Source organism: Muscardinus avellanarius (genome assembly GCF_963383645.1).
Source record: "Muscardinus avellanarius genome assembly, chromosome: 16".
Classification (NCBI taxonomy): domain Eukaryota; kingdom Metazoa; phylum Chordata; class Mammalia; order Rodentia; family Gliridae; genus Muscardinus; species Muscardinus avellanarius.
The window spans coordinates 17,303,143-17,323,657 of NC_137802.1; the positions used below are offsets into that span (position 1 = coordinate 17,303,143).

The 20,515-nt window shown below is 51.2% G+C and overlaps 2 protein-coding genes across 2 annotated transcripts; both read left to right on the plus strand.

Annotated features, from left to right (window-relative positions):
- Window positions 1-2,301: 2,301 nt before the first annotated feature.
- LOC308274738 (cytochrome c, somatic-like) lies at window positions 2,302-2,616 on the plus strand (the record flags this gene model as incomplete). The annotated part of the gene is made up of 1 exon (XM_080712582.1): window positions 2,302-2,616. One exon carries the CDS (start codon window positions 2,302-2,304, stop codon window positions 2,614-2,616), a length of 315 nt encoding a protein of 104 aa, XP_080568708.1.
- A 2,703-nt stretch (window positions 2,617-5,319) lies between these two features.
- On the plus strand, window positions 5,320-13,928 carry ARRB2 (arrestin beta 2; the record flags this gene model as incomplete). Its single annotated transcript, XM_080713371.1, is given in 16 exon segments — window positions 5,320-5,342; window positions 9,050-9,080; window positions 9,687-9,747; window positions 9,857-9,901; window positions 10,131-10,344; window positions 10,346-10,382; window positions 10,587-10,646; window positions 10,970-11,037; window positions 11,159-11,294; window positions 11,451-11,535; window positions 11,797-11,869; window positions 12,149-12,286; window positions 13,010-13,093; window positions 13,176-13,255; window positions 13,358-13,412; window positions 13,686-13,928. Coding segments are annotated over 16 exon segments (1,284 nt in total). The 3' UTR covers window positions 13,780-13,928.
- Window positions 13,929-20,515: the final 6,587 nt, after the last annotated feature.

Consider the following 20,515-nt stretch of genomic DNA (forward strand, 5'->3'; position numbering starts at 1 on the left):
CAGACCTATTTTTAATTCTTTTTTTAATTTTTTTTTAATTTTTTGCGGGTTTGGGGATGGAACCCAGGGGCATTTGACCTCCGAGCTACACCCCCTGCCCTACTTTTTATTCTTTATTTTGAAACCGGGTCTCACTGAGTTGCAGAGGGCCTCACTAAGTAACTGAGGCTATCTGCGAACCGCGATCCTCCAGGTCTCAGCCTCCCGAATGCTGGGATTACAAGCGTGCGCCACCACGCTCAGCTTAATTCTTTATTTTCAAAAAGGGTCTCACTAAGTTGCAAAGGGCCTCACTAAATAGCTGAGCACCCCCAGCCCTATTTTCTTTTCTTTTCTTTCTTTTTTTTTTTTTTTGGTGGTACTGGGGTTCCTAGAAGCCCTTCTACCTCCGGGCTACACTCCCAGACCTATTTTATTTTTGGAAACAGGGTCTCTTAAACCAGCGCGGCTGGCTTCGAACCTGCACGATCCTCCTGTCTCTGCCTCTCAAGCGCGGAGATTACAAGCGTGCGCCACCACGCCCAGCTCCTATTTTTAATTATTTATTTTGAAACAGGGTCTCACTGAGTTGCAAAGAGCCTCACTAAGTAGCTGAGGCTGGCTGTGAATTTAGATCTTCCTGTCTCAGCCTCCCAAGTACTGGGATTATAAGCATGCACCACCACTCCCAGCTGATTATTCTGATTATCAATATTGTCCTTTAAACTAATGAAAATCTAGAGCTATTTGCTGATTTTTATCAATGCTGTTAACCTACATAGACCTGTAGTTATATTTTACTGTGCCACACATTCTAAATTTCACTCCAATGGTTAATATATGTTAACTTCTATGTAACTGTAGTATTCATTTTACTGATTTCTCTGTAAGTTACATATATTTGTGCTTCCTAAGTACTTCTAAAATGCAAAGATTAAGAAAACACTTTAGCGCCAGGCGTGGTGGCGCACGTTTGTAATCCCAGTACTTGTAATCCCAGGCTGAGACAGGAGGATCCGGGTTCGCGGCCAGTCTCAGCTACTTAGTGAGGCCCTTTGCAGCTCAGTGAGACCCTGTTTCAAAATAAAGAATAAAAAATAGGCTGGGGCATAGCTCGGACTTTGCAGCTCAGTGAGACCCTGTTTCAAAATAAAGAATAAAAAATAGGCTGGGGCATAGCTCGGAATTAGAATGCCCCTGGGTTCCAAGCCCAGTACTGCCAAAAAAAAAAAAAAAAAAGAAAAAAAGAAAAGAAAACACTTTTCCAATCTGATATCCTCTAATCAAAATTGTTAATAGTGATATTTTTAAGGTTTCTATTGTGTACTCCTAAATTGTATTATGGTCATCTTCAAGCAAAGGTAATTAAAGATTTATACTAGATGATAAAAGTTAAGACCAGGATACGGAAAAACAAATGCCAGGTCAAAATGGATTAAAAATTCTGTTAGTACCTTAAAAATGGGCGTCTATATTTGAGCAGCAGGCAGGCCTAGAGGGCGAGTGGTCCCACTTCTACTCAGAGGGTCTTCAGACCCAACGGGCATGAAATATATGATAGCCCTCTTCCAGGACAAGCTAGCAAGGGGCAACTAGTCTTGTAAGATCTTATCTCTCCTGGTCCCAGTGGCAAAACTTTTAACCCCTCAGTCCCAAATACTGACGATACCTCGTGCCTCTCAAGGTGAGCAGGACATACAGTGTTTTGGGGCAGTGTTTCTGGCTTCAGTAAATGCTGGTCCTTTGAGGAGCTAGATAATCAGCTTGCATTAGCAGCTGCCCGAGCAAATGTCTGGTGGTATTGTGGAGGCCCGTTACTCAAGACTTTACCAGCCAGTTGCAGTGGGATTTGCACTCTAGTACAATTCAATTGGCAATCCCTTTCACCCTGACATTTCAAACCTTAAGTGAGTCATTAGACTCCCCGCGTTTATGCTGATTCAATCAGGATTTCAAAGGGTGGTCCCAACAAATTTAAGTCTAAAAACCAAGTTGTTACATAGGCGCGGACCAGCGTGTCCTTGGGGTAGAGAGGGGACGTCCGGCTTGCGAGCAGCCACCTTCGCTGTGCCAGCGATGAGAGAGTGAGTTAAAAATGGGTGATGCTGCCGGGCGTGGTGGTGCATGCTTGTAATCCCCGTGCTTGGGAGGCTGAGACAGGAGGATCAAAGCCAGCCTCAGCTACTTAGTGAGGCTCTCAGCAGTGTAGTGAGACCCTGTCTCCAAATAAAATATAAAATAGGTCTGGGATATAGCCCAGAGGTAGAAAGCCTCTGGGTTCCACCCCCAGTACCACCAAAAAAAGAAACCCCCCCAAAAAAAATGGGTGATGTTGAGAAAGGCAAGAAGATTTTTGTTCAGAAGTGTGCCCAGTGCCACACTGTGGAAAAGGGAGGCAAGCACAAGACTGGGCCAAATCTCCATGGTCTGTTCGGGCGAAAGACAGGTCAGGCTGCTGGATTCTCTTACACAGCCGCCAACAAGAACAAAGGCATCACCTGGGGAGAGGATACACTGACGGAGTATTTGGAGAACCCCAAAAAGTACATCCCTGGAACAAAAATGATCTTCGCTGGCATTAAGAAGAAGGGAGAAAGGGAAGACTTAATAGCTTACCTCAAGAAAGCTATTAAGTAATAGCCACTGCCTTATTTATTACAAAAAAAAAAAAACCCAAGTTGTTACATGGTTTACATCAATATTACTTTGGTTGTCCATCACTAATAAAACGGTAGATTGGGTGAATTGTATATGTTACAATCAACAGAGGGTTGTCAACCACACCCTAAATGCCATACAGAAAATAAACAGATGCCACTAACAAAATAATCGGGGAAAACAGGCTAGGACAAAAAAAAAAAAATCAATATTAAACCTGTATGCCAAACTATACGGCAACAGGTGGTGCTATAACTGAAACCCTGTGAAGTCTGTCTGCATTAGAGCTGAGCTAGCCAAAAGTACAAGGATAGATGTCCTTTCTCCAGTCTGATGGAACTATGGTTTGAAAAGCAAGGAGAAATGATGACTCCAGTCATAATACTTCTGACAGTATTTGGAGTAATGATCCTACTAGAATGCGGTATTATCTTCTGTATTAGGGCCATACTCCCTAGATAGGCAAATAGTTTTAACCAGATCATCCTCCATAGATTACCAAAGTAATCTGTCAAACACTTTTGAAAAGCCGGGCGTGGTGGTGCAGGCTTGTAATCCCCGCACTTGGGAGGCTGAGACAGGAGGATTGCACGGGTTCGAAGCCAGCCTCAGCTACTTAGTGAGGCTCTCAGCAACTTAGTGAGACCCTGTTCCCAAATAAAATATAAAATAGGTCTGGGGGTATAGCCCAGAGGTAGAAAGCCTCTGGGTTCCACCCCCAGTACCACCAAAAAAAAAAAAAAAATTAAAAAAAACACTTTCGAAAGAGTCATGGTATGTTAATAAAATTTGCAGAAAAGAGTAATAGTGTATATGGAAGAGGGGGAAATTGTGAGAATATAGTTGTGTCTTTTCTGTCATAGGAGTGGTTTAAACTTAAACCACCATTTTGTAATATGATAGGGACTTACAGTCTTTTGCAAAACTAGCATCTCTTAAGACATTGCGGGTGCCGAGCTTCACTCCATCTTCCTCTCTAGCTGATCGGGAAGAATATGAAGCTGTAATTCCCACCGAAAGGAGATCAGCGCAGGAGAAGCGGTGAGACAGGGATAGAAGATACATCTGGATCTCTGTCAGGTGTGCTCTCTCACACACCTGGGGCGACCTTTTTTGCAAAAAAAAAAAAAAAAGTACAATCACTTTGCCAAGCAATTTTCAACCATGTGTCTTTTCTTAATGCCACGAAGTTATTTCTAACACTAGTTATAGGAAATCTTTGTAGATATGGTAAAGTATTACATGTCTTGCAAGGAATTTCTACTGATTTGCCTTTTTATTTTTAGTTCATTTGAGGAGAGTTAGGGGAAAGAAATGGAAGGAGAAATACTCTATTGCCGTAAGTTCAGAAAAGCCAGTTATCCTTCCTCAAGCCCAGTAAATTTCACCCCAGAAATGACTCTCTGTGTGGCCCCGCTTTTTTTTCCCCCTCTACTGGCCATGCTGTCCTGTCCCTTGCTAGTCTAAATTAATCTTGCCCCACTCCTTCCACCCTCCCAGTGGCCCAGAATTATCTTCCCAAAAGAAAAATCTAATCACGCCACCCCTCTGCTTTAAGACAGCCACTCCTGGTTCAGTGGTTAGGGAAAGGCCTGCTACACAGACCCTCCACAACATATTCCTGTCCTTCCCAGCCTTCTCTTTCCTGTCATCCAATCCCAGGAATACTTCTGAACAGGATGTGCCTGGCCTTTCTCCCTCTGCCCATCTTTCAGAACAACTGTCCTCAAATTTCCCTTCCTCTGGACAGTCTGCGCTCCTTCCACCCCCGCGCTGGACAAGCACTTTCTGCGGCTCTGTCTTCTGAGTCATACCTCTATTATACCATTCCTGGGGTCGTAATACCTGCTTGTCTCTTCAACGATACAAGGGAGGCAGGGGCCATAGGAATTCATGTGTGCCCCTATTGCTTAGCATAGTGGCTAGCATTAAATAGGGGCGGGCGGATATGTGGATGGACCACTAGATAGAGGCCAGAGGAAGCCAAGAGAAAAATTTTAAAGGAAACCTGCGAAAGTCGAAGGCATACACCAGGGGGAGCTGAGACACCGCGGTAAAGCGGGAGGGCGGGCTAGGAAGGCTGCAAGCTTTGGGGCGAGCGGCTGATAGGCGCGCTCGAAAGCTTCACGCAGCTGGCACCGCTCACCCACGTGTGCACCCCCGGGTCCTCCTTCCCAGACTGAGCTGGGGCTCATTCCGCCGCCCCCGCCGCCCGGGTCGCCTCCACAGTCACCGAGAAAGCAAACAAAGGGGAGGGGACCCCTGCAGCGCTCGGGATGCCAGGAGCCAATCAGAGGGTTCCAGTTTCCCGAAAGGCGGGCGCCTTCATTTAAAGGGGCCCAATCGGCTCTGAGGGATGGAGGGGGCGGAGAGATGGGCGGGAGGAGCTGGAATGGGAAGGCGCGCGCTGGGAGGGCTCCCCCCGAGACCGCGGGCCCAGGGAAGGAGGCGGAGCCAGGCGCCGCGCGGGTCCGGCAGGAGGGCGGGCAGCGCTGCGGCGCGCGCGATCCGGCTGACGCATCTGGCCCCCGCTCCCCAGGACCCGAGGGGAGGGGGAAGAGGAGAAAGAGCGGAGGGCGCCCATGCGCAGTGGCGCGGGGAGGAGCGGGGATCTGGCAGCGGGCGAAAGAGCTGCGAGCAAGCCGCGAACCCGGCGGGCGGCGGGCGGCGGGCGCGCGCATCATGGGGGAGAAACCCGGGACCAGGTAAGGGAGGTGGGGCCACGCGGCGGGGCAGGGGCGGCGGCGGCGGCTGCGGACGAGTCCCCAGGCAAGGACATCGGGGAGAGAATCTGGGGGCCGGACCCCTGGGTCCCTAGAGGGCAGCCATCCGGGGCCGCACGCCTAGGTCCTTGAGGATAATGGGGAGGGGGGGGCCTTGCCTGGGCTCCTGCAGAAAGCGAGGCCTGAAGGGGATCGGGAAACCTGTGTCGGGGTTCTAGCAGGGATGGAAGGGGCAAAAGGCTGGGTGTTCCCGTGCAGGCTGCGATGCAGGGGTGGAGGAAGGAGCAGGTGGCGGGCCCCAGGGGGCTGTGTACCGGGGTACTGATGCTGGGAGGGGATCCTCCCTAGGTTCGTGCCCAGCCAATGGGATGCCTCCTGTGCAGTACCCACAGGCAGTCGGGCTGCCCCCACCTGTCCCGAGGGCCTCTGCTTCCAAACTTCTGCTGCCTTCCCCTGTGTTGCTAGGAGCAACAGCTTCATCTTGAGGCTGCAGAGTGCGTAGACCCTCCCCCAAACTGGACCATATCTCTCTCCTCATGGGTGAGGGGAAGGCAGCACCTGCCCTAGACACACATCCACTCCCCGGATGTTTTCTGTGCAATTAAGGCTCCTTCCTTCCACTGAACCCCGAGTTCGTGTTCTCTCTCTCTCTCTCTCTCTCTCTCTCTCTCTCTCTCTCTCTCTCTCTTTTTGTCTGACAAAATCCACTTCCTGTTGTGACCAACATCCCCAAGGGGGTAGGAGGTAAATGCCTGAGTCCCTGGGGAGTAAGAGCAGAGGCAGAGAAGGTTGGGGCAGTATGCCTCAACCCAGAGGGCATTAGGAATGGGGCCTGGTCCTGAGCCCCCACTTGTTCTACAGAACATCATATCAACCTCACCACTCCCTCCACCCACACAATATGAGGTCCCAGGTTTCTGAGCATCCAGAGAACCAGTATCCAGGAGAGATGCTCAGAGGGTAGATTGGCATCCTAGATTAGGGGTTAAACACCCCAGAGAAAGGGGAACTCACTGGCTTGAGAGAGGCCCCCTGGTTTCCGCTCTGTGGTTCGGAGAGGGGGATGGATGGACCAAAGAGGGACTGCTGAGTTGGCATAATTCCCTCCACCTCATCAAATTCTGGGCCACAGGAAATGGAGAAAATAGCAGGAAGTGCAAAGGGGCATCTGCTTCAGCTGCCCCCCCCCCCAGTCATTCCCATACTCTGCCTCCTTGGCCCGGGTAAGTGCCTGCACGCTGCTTCTCCCTGGCCTGGCAAGAGGTAGCTGGGTTAGGATCCAAAAGGCAGGTGCCCTGTAGTGGCTCCAGGGCGGTTGACCCAGAGCCACACTCCGGTTGGCCAACAGATTGTGGCTGTCACAGCCCTTTGCCAGGGCTCCTAATGGGAGGAAACACTGGGACAGAGAGGAAAACCAGAGCGGAGGGGAGGGAGAGCCTGGATGGCGCCATAGCAGTCAGCCCTACCCAGGTAGGGTGCTTCTTCTGCCTGAACCCCGTCCATGTTTAACACGCCTTTGTTGGTTGGGGAGACCTGGGGGCCTCCATGCCCTTTGGGCAGGTTGGTCTTCAGGGAAAAAGTAAAGAGTGAAGTTATTGTAGCAGAAACCGGAGCTATGGAGTTGGAAGAAGGATGGGACAGTTGGCAGGTTTTAGTTTTTATTATCTGGGGACCCTTTCCAGGGATTGCCAAGGCAGGGTAGATTGGAAAGAGTCAGGTGGTTGGTTCTTCGAAGAGGAGCCCGAGCACTGGGGCCAACAGAAACTTCCCTCCTCAGGTGAAGATTGTTTCAGCACTGGGCTAGAAAATCTCCTTCAACGTGATAAAGTATTGATGTCAGTTACAAAGAAGGATAGTGTCACCTAAGAGCAGGAACTTGGGCTGGACGTGGTGGCATACATCTATAATCACAGTACTTGGAAAGCTGAGACAAGAAGATCACAGGTTCAAGGCCAGCCTTGGTAATTTAGCTAGGCACTCTCCAAGCCAGTGAGACCCTGTTTCAAAATAGTTGAGAGGAGCTGGGGGGGGGGGGTGCTCGCTTGTAATCCTATTACTTGAGAGGCTGAGACAGGAGGATCTCAGGTTCATTGGCAGCCTCAGCTATTTAGTGAGGCCCTCCACAACTTAGTGAGACCGTATTTCAAAATAAAGAATAAAAAGTATGGCTGGAGGTGTAGCTCTGAGAGGTAGAATTCCCTAGCTTCAATCCCCAATACCACCAAAAATAAATAATGAAATAACAAAATAGCTTAGAGGTAGAATGCCCCTGTATTCAATCCCCAGCACCACAAAAAAAAAAAAAAAAAAAAAAGAGCAGTGACTTGGAGTGAGTGAGACTGCCTTCATTTGTATATGAGTGCCAACATTTATACTCTGTGACCTTGGACAAAATTCTTGACCTTTCTATGCCTCAATATTCTCACCTAAAAATAGATATATGAAGACTCCATCACTGGGTCGAGAGCATTAAATAACACTTGAAACATTTGGAATATTTGCCAGGCATGGAATATTCATAAAATGTATTAAAAATAAATAATAAATTTTAGTCAGCATTATTATCTTTCATATAGCTGCTGGAACGAAAAAAGCCTCAGGACCCACAGTCTATGGAGAGACAAATGATACACAGCCACCTGTCTTGTGTGCCATCACACCTCAAAACATGAACTGGCTGGGCGTGGTGGCACAGGCTTATAATCCAGTACTTGGGAGGCTGAGACAGGAGGATTGAGGGTTCACAGCCAGCCGCAGCTACTTAGGTCCTCTGCAACTTAGTGAGACCGTGTTTCAAAATAAAGAATAAAAAATAGGAAGCCGGGCGTGGTGGCGCACGCTTGTAATCTCTGCGCTTGGGAGGCTGAGACAGGAGGATCACACAGGTTCAAAGCCAGCCTCAGCTACTTAGTGAGGCTCTTGGCAACTTAGTGAGACCCTGTTTCCAAATAAAATATAAAATAGGGAGGGGAGTATAGCTCAGAGGTAGAAAGCCTCAGGGTTCCACCCCCAGTAACACACACACACACACACACACACACACACACACACAGAATAAAAAATAGGGCTAGGGGTGAAGCTCAGAGGTAGAATGCCTCTGGGTTCAATCACTGGTACTGGAGAAAAAAAAATAATGAGATGTGACAGGACCCCCCCCCCCAAAAGAAGTGACTGGGATCTGATTTTGGTCTGCATCCTAAAGGAGGCAGCATCTGAGCTAAGCTTTGAAAGATGAACACTTTTAAGCTGCTGAGGTCAGAGGTGAGGACAGTTGGTGGTTTAAGGAAATAGGGTGAGACTTGGGGAATGCCTCTGGTAGCATCCACCAGCTGTCATTGGAGCTGGAAGTCAAGTGGAAAGATGGTTAGTTCTGACCCAGACACTGCTGTAGACTGCCCATTCAGGTCTCCTCTGGGAAGAGCCTGGATGGCTCCTGGGGCAGCCAGTGGCCATTCCTGGAGATGAGGGTGGAGCAAAGACAAGAGCAAGGGCACTTGCCCTGGCAACCAGCTCCAAGGGGCTGCCATGTAAGAAATGAGGGACCTGGTGTGAAATGTAGGGGTAGAGCCTCTAGCAGGGGTTGGGGTGAACTCTGCTTCTCGGGCTGGGGCTGGAGGGGATAAGGCCCGATGTGGGTGCCGGTGCTGAGTCTGAGGGTGGCAGTGGGGTTTTCCTTTCTGTTTTGTTAGGGTCTTCAAGAAGTCAAGCCCTAACTGCAAGGTAAGTTACCCACAGCACCTGTCCTTTGACCCTCCCTGGGCCCTAGCAGAGCTCATTCTGCCCCTAGATGATGCCCCAATGTCAGCTCCCCACTTCCTGTGACAGCTAAGAGCTGACTTCCTTTCCTCCTGAAGCCCCTTGCTGCAGAGGTGGCTCAGCCTGAGCTAGCCGCAGGGCTGGGTGGGGACCAGCCTGGGTCCCTAAGCACGACCAAAGAGAACAAGCCGGAAGCAAGCCTGTGCCTGTAACCCTCCTAGGAGGCAACCCAGGGATCCCGAGGTTGGGGAAAGTTACCAGCCTGTTTATCTCAAAGCCCCTTGAGGGCCCTAGTGAGGCTGGCAGCTGCTAACTGGCTCAGGCTGAGTCCTCCCTGAGGAACCAAGGATACACGCACCTGACTGGTGGGCAGAGGTGGGGAGAGATGGGGGAGCAGCTCAGAAGCCTGGAGCTTGGTTGGGTAGTTTGGGAAACCCCATCACCCTCACCTTCCAGCACCTTCCTCATGGCCCAGCCTGGGGAGCCCGGGGCAGGGCAGCCACTGCTGAGGGCCCTGATTTATCCTGTCACTATCCTCCCATCTTCCCTGTGGCCCTTTGACATCCTCAGCTCACCGTGTACTTGGGCAAGCGGGACTTTGTAGATCACCTGGACAGAGTGGATCCTGTAGGTAAGTTGGTCCAGAAAGGAACAGCTTACCCCTAAGGGGAAGATGTCGCTCCATCTGCAAGCGGGGCAGAGACCCCTTCAGGAAATGAACCCTCGTGTCTCCTTCCTAGATGGCGTAGTGCTGGTCGATCCTGAGTACTTGAAGGACCGCAAAGGTACTGTCCCAAGCCCAGGGTCTGAGGGGAAGAGTGGAGTGGGGGGAGTAGAGAAGGCTGGCATGGGAAGGGTGCTTCAGAGAGATGGAGGGCTGAGGCAGAAGCCAGAAGTAAGAGTCAGGGATATCTGCTGCTGCCGGGGAGAGGAGCTGCTGCTGCTGCTGCTGGGTACTGGGTGGAGGGCCAGGGAAGGGGTCGCTCCTCACCACCCACCTTGCCCCCTGACCAGTGTTCGTGACCCTCACCTGCGCCTTCCGCTATGGCCGCGAAGACCTGGATGTGCTGGGCTTGTCCTTCCGCAAAGACCTGTTCATCGCCACCTACCAAGCCTTCCCCCCAATGCCCAACCCGCCCCGGCCCCCCACCCGCCTGCAGGACCGGCTGCTGAGGAAACTGGGCCAGCATGCTCACCCCTTTTTTTTCACAGTGAGGATGTTCCCCACCCTCTGCGGGGTGGGGGGGGCTGTGTTGTGATGAAGGGGTGAGGAACCTATTTCAAGCAGATCTGGGAGGAGCACCTCCCTCGAAGGCCGCCCTCTGTTCAGGAAGCCCCAGTCCCGGCCTCCTCCCTGGGCACCTTTCTTCTTCCTTTCCCATCCCCAGCTGCCCTTTCTCCAGCCTCTTGAGATTGGGAAGATTTGGGGCTTTCTGCAGGGACTGACGCTTCCCCTTTCCTGTGCCTCAGATACCCCAGAATCTGCCCTGCTCTGTCACACTGCAGCCAGGACCAGAGGACACGGGGAAGGTATGGGGCAGCCCTGAGGGCACATGACAGAACAGGGTTCGGGAGCCTGAGCGGTAGGGGTGGGGCTGAGGCGGTGCCATGTCCTGCGGGCGTGGGTGTGTGTGGTCACTGCTTCCTGCTCGCTCTAGGCACCTGCCTGGGTGTGAGGGCTCCGTGCAGCAACAAGCTGGGAGGGTGCTGGGCTGGGCTGGGCGGGGGCAGTCCCCGCTCTCCTCACACGATGATGGGGCAAGAGTCCCTGCCCCAGAGGAGGGAAGCCGGGAGGAAGGAAGGGCAGTCGGGGTAGCCTTGGGTAAGATGTGGCCTTTCCTCCCCTTCCCGAGGCCTGTGGGGTAGACTTTGAGATTCGAGCCTTCTGTGCCAAATCGCTAGAAGAAAAAAGCCACAAAAGGTGAGGAAAACAACCTCCCGTCTGGTTTAGCCATTCCTTCCTGTTTCCTGGGGCCCCAGGCCCCCGTGGGGAGGGGGTAGGGTGGGGGTGTCTGGGGACTGACCCCTCGCCTCTACCCCAGGAATTCTGTGCGACTGGTGATCCGTAAGGTGCAGTTTGCCCCAGAGAAACCCGGCCCCCAGCCCTCGGCTGAAACCACACGCCACTTCCTCATGTCTGACCGGTCCCTGCACCTCGAGGCCTCCCTGGATAAGGAGGTGGGGTGACAAGTGCCAGGAGGCAGAGCAGCCTCTGGGAGAGGGGAGGCCACAGGCAGAATGGCAGCCCTCTCTGCTGGGGGCTTGGGCTGGGGGAGGGGCACAGCAAGACTGGAACCAGTGCTAAACAGGTGCACCTCATGCATCCCCCCAAAGCTATACTATCATGGGGAGCCCCTCAACGTCAATGTCCACGTCACCAACAACTCCACCAAGACCATCAAGAAGATCAGAGTCTCTGGTAGGAGGCAGGGTTGGGAGGCCTTGGGGGAGGGAGGCCCTGCCTAAGTGGCTTCTACTTCGACCACTATGGTCCTGTGCGGGAGACCCAACATGGCACCGAGAATTTAGGGTGTTCCCAAATGATAGATGGGTGCATGTTTACTGCGGGGAGGGCTGTGTGTCAGAGTGGGCTGGGGCATGGCCCCACACCACGTGGCCTGGAGTTGTGAGACGGTGGTAGTCTGCGCCCCATCCCGAGCTGCTCGGCCCCACCCCACAGTGAGACAGTATGCCGACATCTGCCTCTTCAGCACCGCCCAGTACAAGTGTCCCGTGGCACAGCTTGAACAAGAGTGAGTATCATATAGGCCTCAGTCCCAGTCTTCGGGGAGCAGGATAGGCCTGGAGAATAAGAGGGGAGGGCAGAGTTCTTCATTTCTCTCACTCAAAAGGGATCCCTCCACAGCCAGGGAGCTCCGAGACATTAATCATTTTGAGCAGGTTAAGCCAAAACCTACCCCTTGTAACTTTTGTCCAGAGGGACAGTGAGGGGAGAGACACTGCTTGGGGGTGGTCGGCTGCCCCTCGCCCAGCCCAGCCCCTCCAAGAGTCTCTTTGTCCCCACACGCCAGTGACCAGGTGTCTCCTAGTTCCACGTTCTGTAAGGTGTACACCATAACCCCGCTGCTCAGTGACAACCGGGAGAAGCGTGGCCTGGCCCTGGACGGGAAACTCAAGCACGAAGACACCAACCTGGCTTCCAGCACCATGTGAGGCGGGCCGTGGGCCGGGAGGCCGGCTTCCGCGCCGTGCGGGCTGGGGGCCAGGCGCAGTCCTGGGGCCAGGGAGGTATCAGTGAACAGAGGAGACAAAAACTCCTGCGTTCCAGGGGAGGGAGGACAGATGATCAGATAAATGGTAAAATATGTAGCATGCTGAGGGACAGGTGCTGCAGAGGGAAAGCCCGCTGAGGCAGGGGGCAGGGTGTGCTGAGTTTAAAGCGGGTAGTCAGGGAAGGCGAGTGTCAAGGCAGGATGCTCTGTGAACACGCAGACAAAGTGTTCCAGGCAGAAAATCGCAAGCACGAAGACTCGGAGACAGGATAGGTTTGGTGTGAGGACTTGCGAGGCGCCACCGTGCCCCTGGGCAGGGGCAGCCCTGTGGTCCAGAGCTTCACAAAGGGCTGCTCTCCCCGCCTGGCACCTTGGCACTGGGCGTGCACTGCACGGCCACATGCTGGAGGCCAGCGTGGTGAGGGTGCCAGAAGGGGAGGAGTAGGGGAAGTAGGCAGGGCCTGCAGGGCCATCGGGTCAGCACACAGTGGTCACAGTCAGGAGGGCTGCCTGCAGGGAGGGGTGTCCTGGCATACTGACACCGCGGGAGCCCTGGGGGCCAGAGCGAGTTTGTAACCCGGCTCAGAATCCTAACAGAAGCCTCCAGGCGGTGACAGGGCAAAGGGCCCCCGATCCAACCTCCCCTCCCTGCAATTGCAGCGTAAAGGAGGGTGCCAACAAGGAGGTGCTGGGGATCCTGGTGTCCTATCGGGTCAAGGTGAAGCTGGTGGTGTCTCGAGGCGGGTGAGTGGGCCCGGAAGCCTGGCGGGTGGCACCTCTGGCTCCCACCGCCGCTGTCCTCTTCATCAGCCTCTCCCCTCCCCAGGGATGTCTCTGTGGAGCTGCCTTTTGTTCTTATGCACCCCAAACCCCATGACCACATCGCCCTCCCAAGACCCCAGTCAGGTGAGCACCCCCCGGCCCCCGCAGGGAGGGCCTGGAGTTGGGCCAGTGGAGAGGCACTGGTCCTTCCAGCACCCACCCGTCCGCTCCCCCTTGCCCTCCCAGCCGCTCCCGAAACAGACGTCCCTGTGGATACCAACCTCATCGAATTCGACACCAAGTAAGAAACTCACCCGCACCCTCCCACCTTGACCCTCTGCACAAAGACAGCTGTGACAGCCACCCTCACGCCTCCCGGGTTTCTCTTTTTGAGCGAGAGGGTGGTTGAAGTATCAGGCGAGATGGCTTAGCCTTGTGAGGCTGCCACCCCTTCTTTGTCCCTTCTTGCAAATTCTGGTCCATTGCTGCTCAGACTCCTTCGTCCTTGGGGGGAGGCAGATTGAGAGGTCGAAAGGAGGGTCAGAACCTCATGCCCCTCCTTTTTGCCACCAAGCTATGCCACCGACGACGACATTGTCTTTGAGGACTTTGCCAGGCTTCGGCTGAAGGGGATGAAGGATGACGACTATGATGACCAATTCTGCTAGGAAGGGGGGCTGGAAAAAGGGTGGATGGTGCTGGGAGAGGTGGGGGCAGGACGAAGCCCCCTCCATCGGCAGCTCCCGCAGCCAACTCCTTGGCTCCCTCCCCCTTACCCCAGATACACACTGGAACCGTTGCTTGTTCAAAGTGGGCATTAATCTTCTGACTACAGCTCTGCCTCCCCAGCCCCCAGTGGGTGGCAAGCTGTGTTCAAACAAATGTTCTGGAGGGGGCACTGAAAACGAGGGGTGATAGGAGGCAAGGGAGGAGACGGAACTCCCACACTGAACCACCCCAGCACACCCGCCCCTCCAGTCACTATCTCTGCCTCCCATTCCTTCAAGATGAGACCTTGTGGGGGCAAGGCTCTTTGTTTCTGAGCATAAAGAAGAAAATAAACCTTTGATTAGGTTATGAGTGTGTGTGTTCTGTGGTGTTTAAAAAGTATACGGTGTTGCCGGGCGTGGTGGCGCACGCTTGTAATCCCCGCACTTGGGAGGTGGAGACAGGAGGATCGTGCTGGTTCAGAGCCAGCCTCACTGGCTTAGGAGACCCTGTTTCCAAATTAAAAATTTAAAAAAATAAAAATAGGTCTGGAAGTGTAGCCCGGAGGTAGAAGGACTTCCAGGAACCCCAGTACCACCAAAAAAAAAAAAAAAACCTATAATATAAAAAAGCATACTGTGTGCTCATCCACGGACTTTTGCTGCACCAGCAGGGCACCGGACATGTGGACTATCAATAACGGTTTAAGGAATTACTGGGCCGTGTGTGTGTTCCAAAGTAAACACTGGAACTTGATGTGGTCAGTCCACACTCAAGGGTACAGCTTAGTAAAGCCACAAAGTAAACGCAGTCACTCACAGGGGAAATAATAACTAACCTCCCCGCAGACTGAATGCTCAGGGAGCTGAGCAGGGCAGGCTCTTCCTGTTGCAAGTGAAGGCACTTGACCACGCTGTCCTGTTGGGACAGAGTTCGGCTCATTTCCACTGTCAAGCAGACCTCCTCCGCACCTGCTCTCCAGGAGACAGCCGCATGCGTGGCATCTCAGCGGCAGCAGCGCTTCCTTTCTGGTTGGGAAGCCGAGGCTGGGTAGCGAGCGTGTCCTGGAGCCCGTCCTAGCGCCGGACCCCTGCCTCGGCCCAGGGGAGGTGGCCGAGCTCCGCGGACGCTGGTCACCGGCTCCACAACTACAGCTGACCTCTCTCAAAACTTTGTTCAGTCCATGAACAATCTTGAGTACCTACTGTGCACCAGGCTGACACAGGAACGCAGCAGCAGGACCAAAACATTCGGTCATCCCCTGCCTGTTTCAGTTAAAATGTCTGTGTGCCAAGAAGTGAGCTGTGAGCCTGCGTGACGGGGGCTCTGACCTGGGCTGGGGTTCAGGGACGGATTCCCTGGAGGATGAGGCGTGAGGGGACCACACGCTGTGGATCACGGTCACCCCATGTGGAAGCTGAAAGGAACAGCACATCTGGGGATGCAGAGACCGTGGACTGGGACAGCAGCCAGCGACCAGGTAGGTCCAGGTGAGACCGGCAAGCTCACATGGGCTGTTACTCTAAGTCAAAGCTGAGCCGTGAAACTAAACCATTGTTTATCCACGGGTTTGGAGTGCTGTCAAAATGCCGGGAACCTTGCTTATCCTGCCTCGGGAGCAGCCTGCCCTGCCCACACTGGACCTGACAAGAGGAAGAAGAGCCAGTCCCTCTTCACCTTCGCCTCCAGCATCTCTGACTCGCGCAACACTGCTCCTTGACCTGCCCTCAGACTGCTTCCGGTGACCCTGGGGAGCACAATAAAGACCAGAGTCCAGCTCTGCCCTCCCAGACTCCGAGTCCGGAGGTCCCAGGAAGAACATCTGAACGTTGATTAACACACGCTGAAAACAAGGCTTTCTTTTTTTTTTTAGATTTTTATGCTTTTAAGGCTTTTTAAAGGTAACACATATAACCTTTTTTTTAAATCCAGAGGGTATAAAACAGTAAACAGTGAACAGGAAGTTCCCTCCCACCCCTTCCCCATTCTTCCACTTCTCTTTCCTACAGACAACCACCATCGCGAGCTCCTTGATTAACTTGTCAAAGATATTCTTCCTCTTCGGTTACACATGTATGGGCTCACGTATCCACCATCTTATGTTAAACACAGAGGGTAGGTGCATGTCTGTAATTCCAGTACTTGGGAGATTGAGACAAGAGCACACTGCAGATTCCAGGACAGCCTCAGCAAATACTGAGACTCTCATCAACCTAGTGAGTCCCTGCTTCAAAATAAAAGTAGGCCTGGGGGTATAGCTCAGAGGCAGAATGCCCCTGGGTTCAATCCCCAGTGTCAAAAAAAAAAAAAAAAAAAAAAAAAAGATCCAGAGGGTAGCATGTTATGAACTCTTCTTTTTTTTTTGCTGGTCTGGGGATGGAACCCAGGGGCATTTGACCTCCGAGCTACACCCCCTGCCCTATTTTTTTTATTCTTTATTTTGAAACAGGGTCTCACTGAGTTGCAAAGGGCCTCACTAAGTAGTAGCTGAGGCTGGCCTTGAACCGTGATCCTCCCGGTCTCAGCCTCCAAAATGCTGGGATTAGAATTGTATGCCACCATGCCCAGCTTACTACCATATTTAGAAGAGTATTCCTGCCAGGAGTGGTGGCCCATGCCTATAATCGCCAGTACTGGAGAGGCTGAGACAGAAGGATCACAAGTGTGCTGGTAGGACAAATTCTTTTTCTTTTCTTTCTTTTCTTTTCTTTCTTTTCTTGTCATACTAGAGATTGAACCCGGGGGCATTCTACTTCTAAGTATACCTCCAGCCCTGTCTCCAAACAAAAAGTAGAAAGAGCTGGAGATGTAGCTCAGTGGTAGAGTGACCCTGGGCTCAATCCTCACTACCAGAAAAAGAGAGAGGGAGGAGGGAGAGAATCAAAAAGGAAGGAAAGACAGCTGGGTGTGGCGCGCACGCCTGTAATTCCAGGGCTCGGAGGCTGAGACGGGAGGTTCACACAGGTTGGAAGCCAGCCTTAGCAACTTAGTGAGGCTCTCAGCAACTTAGTGAGACTGTTTCCAAATAAAGTATAAAAATATGTCTGGGAGTATAGCCCGGAGGTAGAGAAGCCCCTGGGTTCCACCCTTAGTACCAAAAGAAAAAATTACTGATGCTGGTCTTGAACCCGAGATCCCTGTTTCAGCATCCCCAGCTCTGGGATGGCAGTCATATGCTACCATGCCTGGCTCTGCTAGGACAATTCTTTTTCTGTGGTACTAGGGACTGAACCCAGGAGTATTCTACCTCCAAGCTACACCCCCACCTCTATTTTATTTATTCTTTATTTTGAAATAGGGTCTATGTTTCAGAGGATGTTACTAAGTAGTTGAGGCTAGCTGTGAACCTGCAGTCCTTCTGTCTCAGCCTCCCAAGTATGGAGATTACAAGTGTGAGCCACCACGCCTAGCATGATAAATTCTTTTTTTTGGGGGGAGGTACTGAGGGTGGAACCCAGGGGCTTTTCTACCTCCAGACTATACTCCCAGGCCTATTTTATACTTTATTTGGAAACAAGCAACTAAGTTGCTGAGAGCCTCACTAAGTAGCTGAGGCTGGCTTCCAACCTGTGCGATCCTCCTGTCTCAGCCTCCCAAGCACGGGGATTACAAGTACGTGCCGCCACGCCTAGCTGCAGCATGACAAATTCTTAAAAGTAGTACTGCTAGGTCACAGAGGGTGAGCATCTTCTTTATCACTATCAGTCTAGAAGATGAAATATGGTACTACCATAATTTTAATTTGCATTTCTTTTGTTTTTGAAGAACTGGGGATTAAATCCAAGGGCATTCTACTTCTGAACTACTCCCCCTAGCCCTATTTTTTATCCTTTATTTTATTTACTTATTTATTTTGGTGGTACTGGGGGTGGAACCCAGGGGCTTTTCTACCTCTGGGCTATACTTCCAGACCTATTTTATACTTTATTTGGAAACAGGGTCTCACTAAGTTGCTGAGAGTCTAAGTAGCTGAGGATGGCTTAGAACCTGTACAATTCTCCTGTCTCAGCCTCCCAAGTGCTGGGATTACAAGTACACCCAGCTTTATTATTTATTTATTTATTTATTTATTTATTTATTTATTTATTTATTTATTGGTGGTACTGGGGTTCCTGGAAGCCCTTCTATCTCCGGGCTACACTCCTAGACATATTTTATTTTTGGAAACAGGGTCTCTTAAACCAGCGCGGCTGGCTTCGAACCTGCGCGATCCTCCTGTCTCTGCCTTCCAAGCGCAGAGACACCAAGCATGCACCACCATGCCCGGCTTTTATCCTTTATTTTAAAACAAGCTTTTACTAAGTTGCAGGCCTCACTAAATAGCTGAGGCTAGATGTGAACCTGAGATCCTCCTGTCTCAGCCTCCCAAGTACTGGAATTACAAGTATGTGCCACCACGCCTTCTTTTTTTGGTGGTACTAGGGATGGAACCCAGGGGCATTCTACCTCCAAGCTACACCCCCAGCCCTATTGTTAATTTTTTATTTTGAAAAAGGGTCTCACTGAGTTGCAAAGGGCCTCAGTAAGTAGCTCAGTAAGTAGCTAAGACTGTTCGCAAACCAAGATCATCCTATCTCAGCCTCCCAAATGTTGGGTTTATAAGCATGCGCTACCACACCTGGCCCAGCCTAATTTTTTTTCTTTTTTTCTTTTTTGCGGTACTGGGGATGGAACCCAGGGACATTCTACCTCTGAGCTACACCCCCAGTCCTATTTTTTATTCTTTATTTTGAAACAGGGTCTCACTGAGTTGCAAAGGGCCTAAGTAGTAGCTGAGGTTGTCCGTGAACTGCAATCCTCCAGTCTCAGCCTCCCAAATGCTGGGATTACAAGTATGTACCACCACACCTGGCCCCAGTTTAATTATTTTATTTTATTTATTTTTTTATTTTGTGGTACTGGGGGTTGAAGCAAGAGGGATTCTACCTCCAGTCTATACCCCCAGCCCTATTTTTTTGTTCTTTATTTTGAAACAGGGTCTCAGTAAGTTACAGAGGGCCTCACTAAGTAGCTGAGGCTGGATGCGAACCTGCGGTCCTCCTGTCTCAGGCTCTCAAGTATTGGATTACAAGTGTGTGTGACATCACACTCAGCGAGAATGCATAATTTTAAGGGAGTGGTCATAATTACTTTTTTTTATGATTTCCTAGCTTTTCTGTCACAAAGGTCTTGGCCCTTCTGTTTTTTTGAAATATGATATTTCCTCTTTTTTCCAGCCCACATTTCAAAATCATATCAAAGCTGGGCATGGTGGAACATGCTTGTAACCCCTGCGCTTGGGAGGCTGAGACAGGAGGATTGGATAGGTTCGAAGCCAGCCTCAGCTACTGAGTGAGGCTCTCAGCAACTTAGTGAGACCCTGTTCCAAAATAAAACATAAAATAGGTCGGGGAGTATAGCCCGGAGGTAGAAAGCCCCTGGGTTCCATCCCCAGTACCACCAAAAAATAAAAATTAAATAAATAAATAAATAAATCACATCAAACCCTATCTTATCAAGCACTCAGTTTCTTTTTTAACTGTATGTGCTCTCAAACCCTCCCCTTGGATCAGTCCAACTGCATCTGAGCCCTTTTCTATTAATGTGCTGACGCCCACTGCCGGAGAGAAGGGTAAATCACTCCTATCTGTTCATTCAGCAAATTATTTTTTGCAGTACTGGGGATGGAACCCAGGAGCATTCTACCTCTGAGCTACAGCCCCAACTATTTATTTATTTATTTATTTATTTATTTATATGGTACTGGAGATGGAACCCAGGGGTGCTCTACCTCCAACATACGCCACCAGCCCTATTTTTTATTTTTTTGAAACAGGGTCTCACTGAGCATGAGAGACCTCACTAAGTAGCTGAGGCTGTCTGAGAACCATGATCCTCCTGTCTCAGCCTCCCAAATGCTAGATTACATCAACCCCAAATGCATGGATTACAAGCATGCACCACCATGCTGGGCTCCTATTTTATCCTTTATTTTGAAACAGTCTCACTAAATTGTGGAGGGCCTCAAGAGTTGCTGAAGCTGGCCACAAACCTGCAATCCTCCTGTCTCATCTTTTCCAAGTACTGAGATTATAAGCGTTAAGCATGTGCTATCACACCTGGCTAATTTGTGTGTGTGTGTGTGTGTGTGTGTGTGTGTGTGTGTGTGGTACTAGAGATAGAATCCAGGAGCATTCTACTTCCAAGCTACACCCCCAAGCCCTACTTTTCATTTTTTTATTTTGAAACAAGGTCTCTCACTAAGTTGCGGAGGCCCTCACTAAGTAGCTGAGGCTGTCCATGAACCTGAGATCCTCTCGTCTTTGCCTCCCAAGTTCTGGGATTACAAGCATGCGCTACGACACCCGGTTCTGGCTAAATATTTTTAAACACTTTCGAGGTGCCAACACTGTGCTATGCTCTGGGTATGGACCTGAGGCCTCTATAAATTTGTGATCTTACCAGGCAAGGTGATGGCATGCCTGTTATCCTCAAACTTGGGAGACTGAGACAGGAGAATTGCAGGTTTGAGTCCATCCTCAGCAAAATTTAGCAAAATCCCGTTTCAATAAAAAGGAGCCGGGCAAGCCAGGCGTGGTGGCGCACGCTTGTAATCCCCGCACTTGGGAGGCGGAGACAGGAGGATCGCGCAGGTTCAAAGCCAGCCGAGTGCGCTGGCTTAGGAAACCCTGTTTCCAAATAAAAATGTAAAAATAG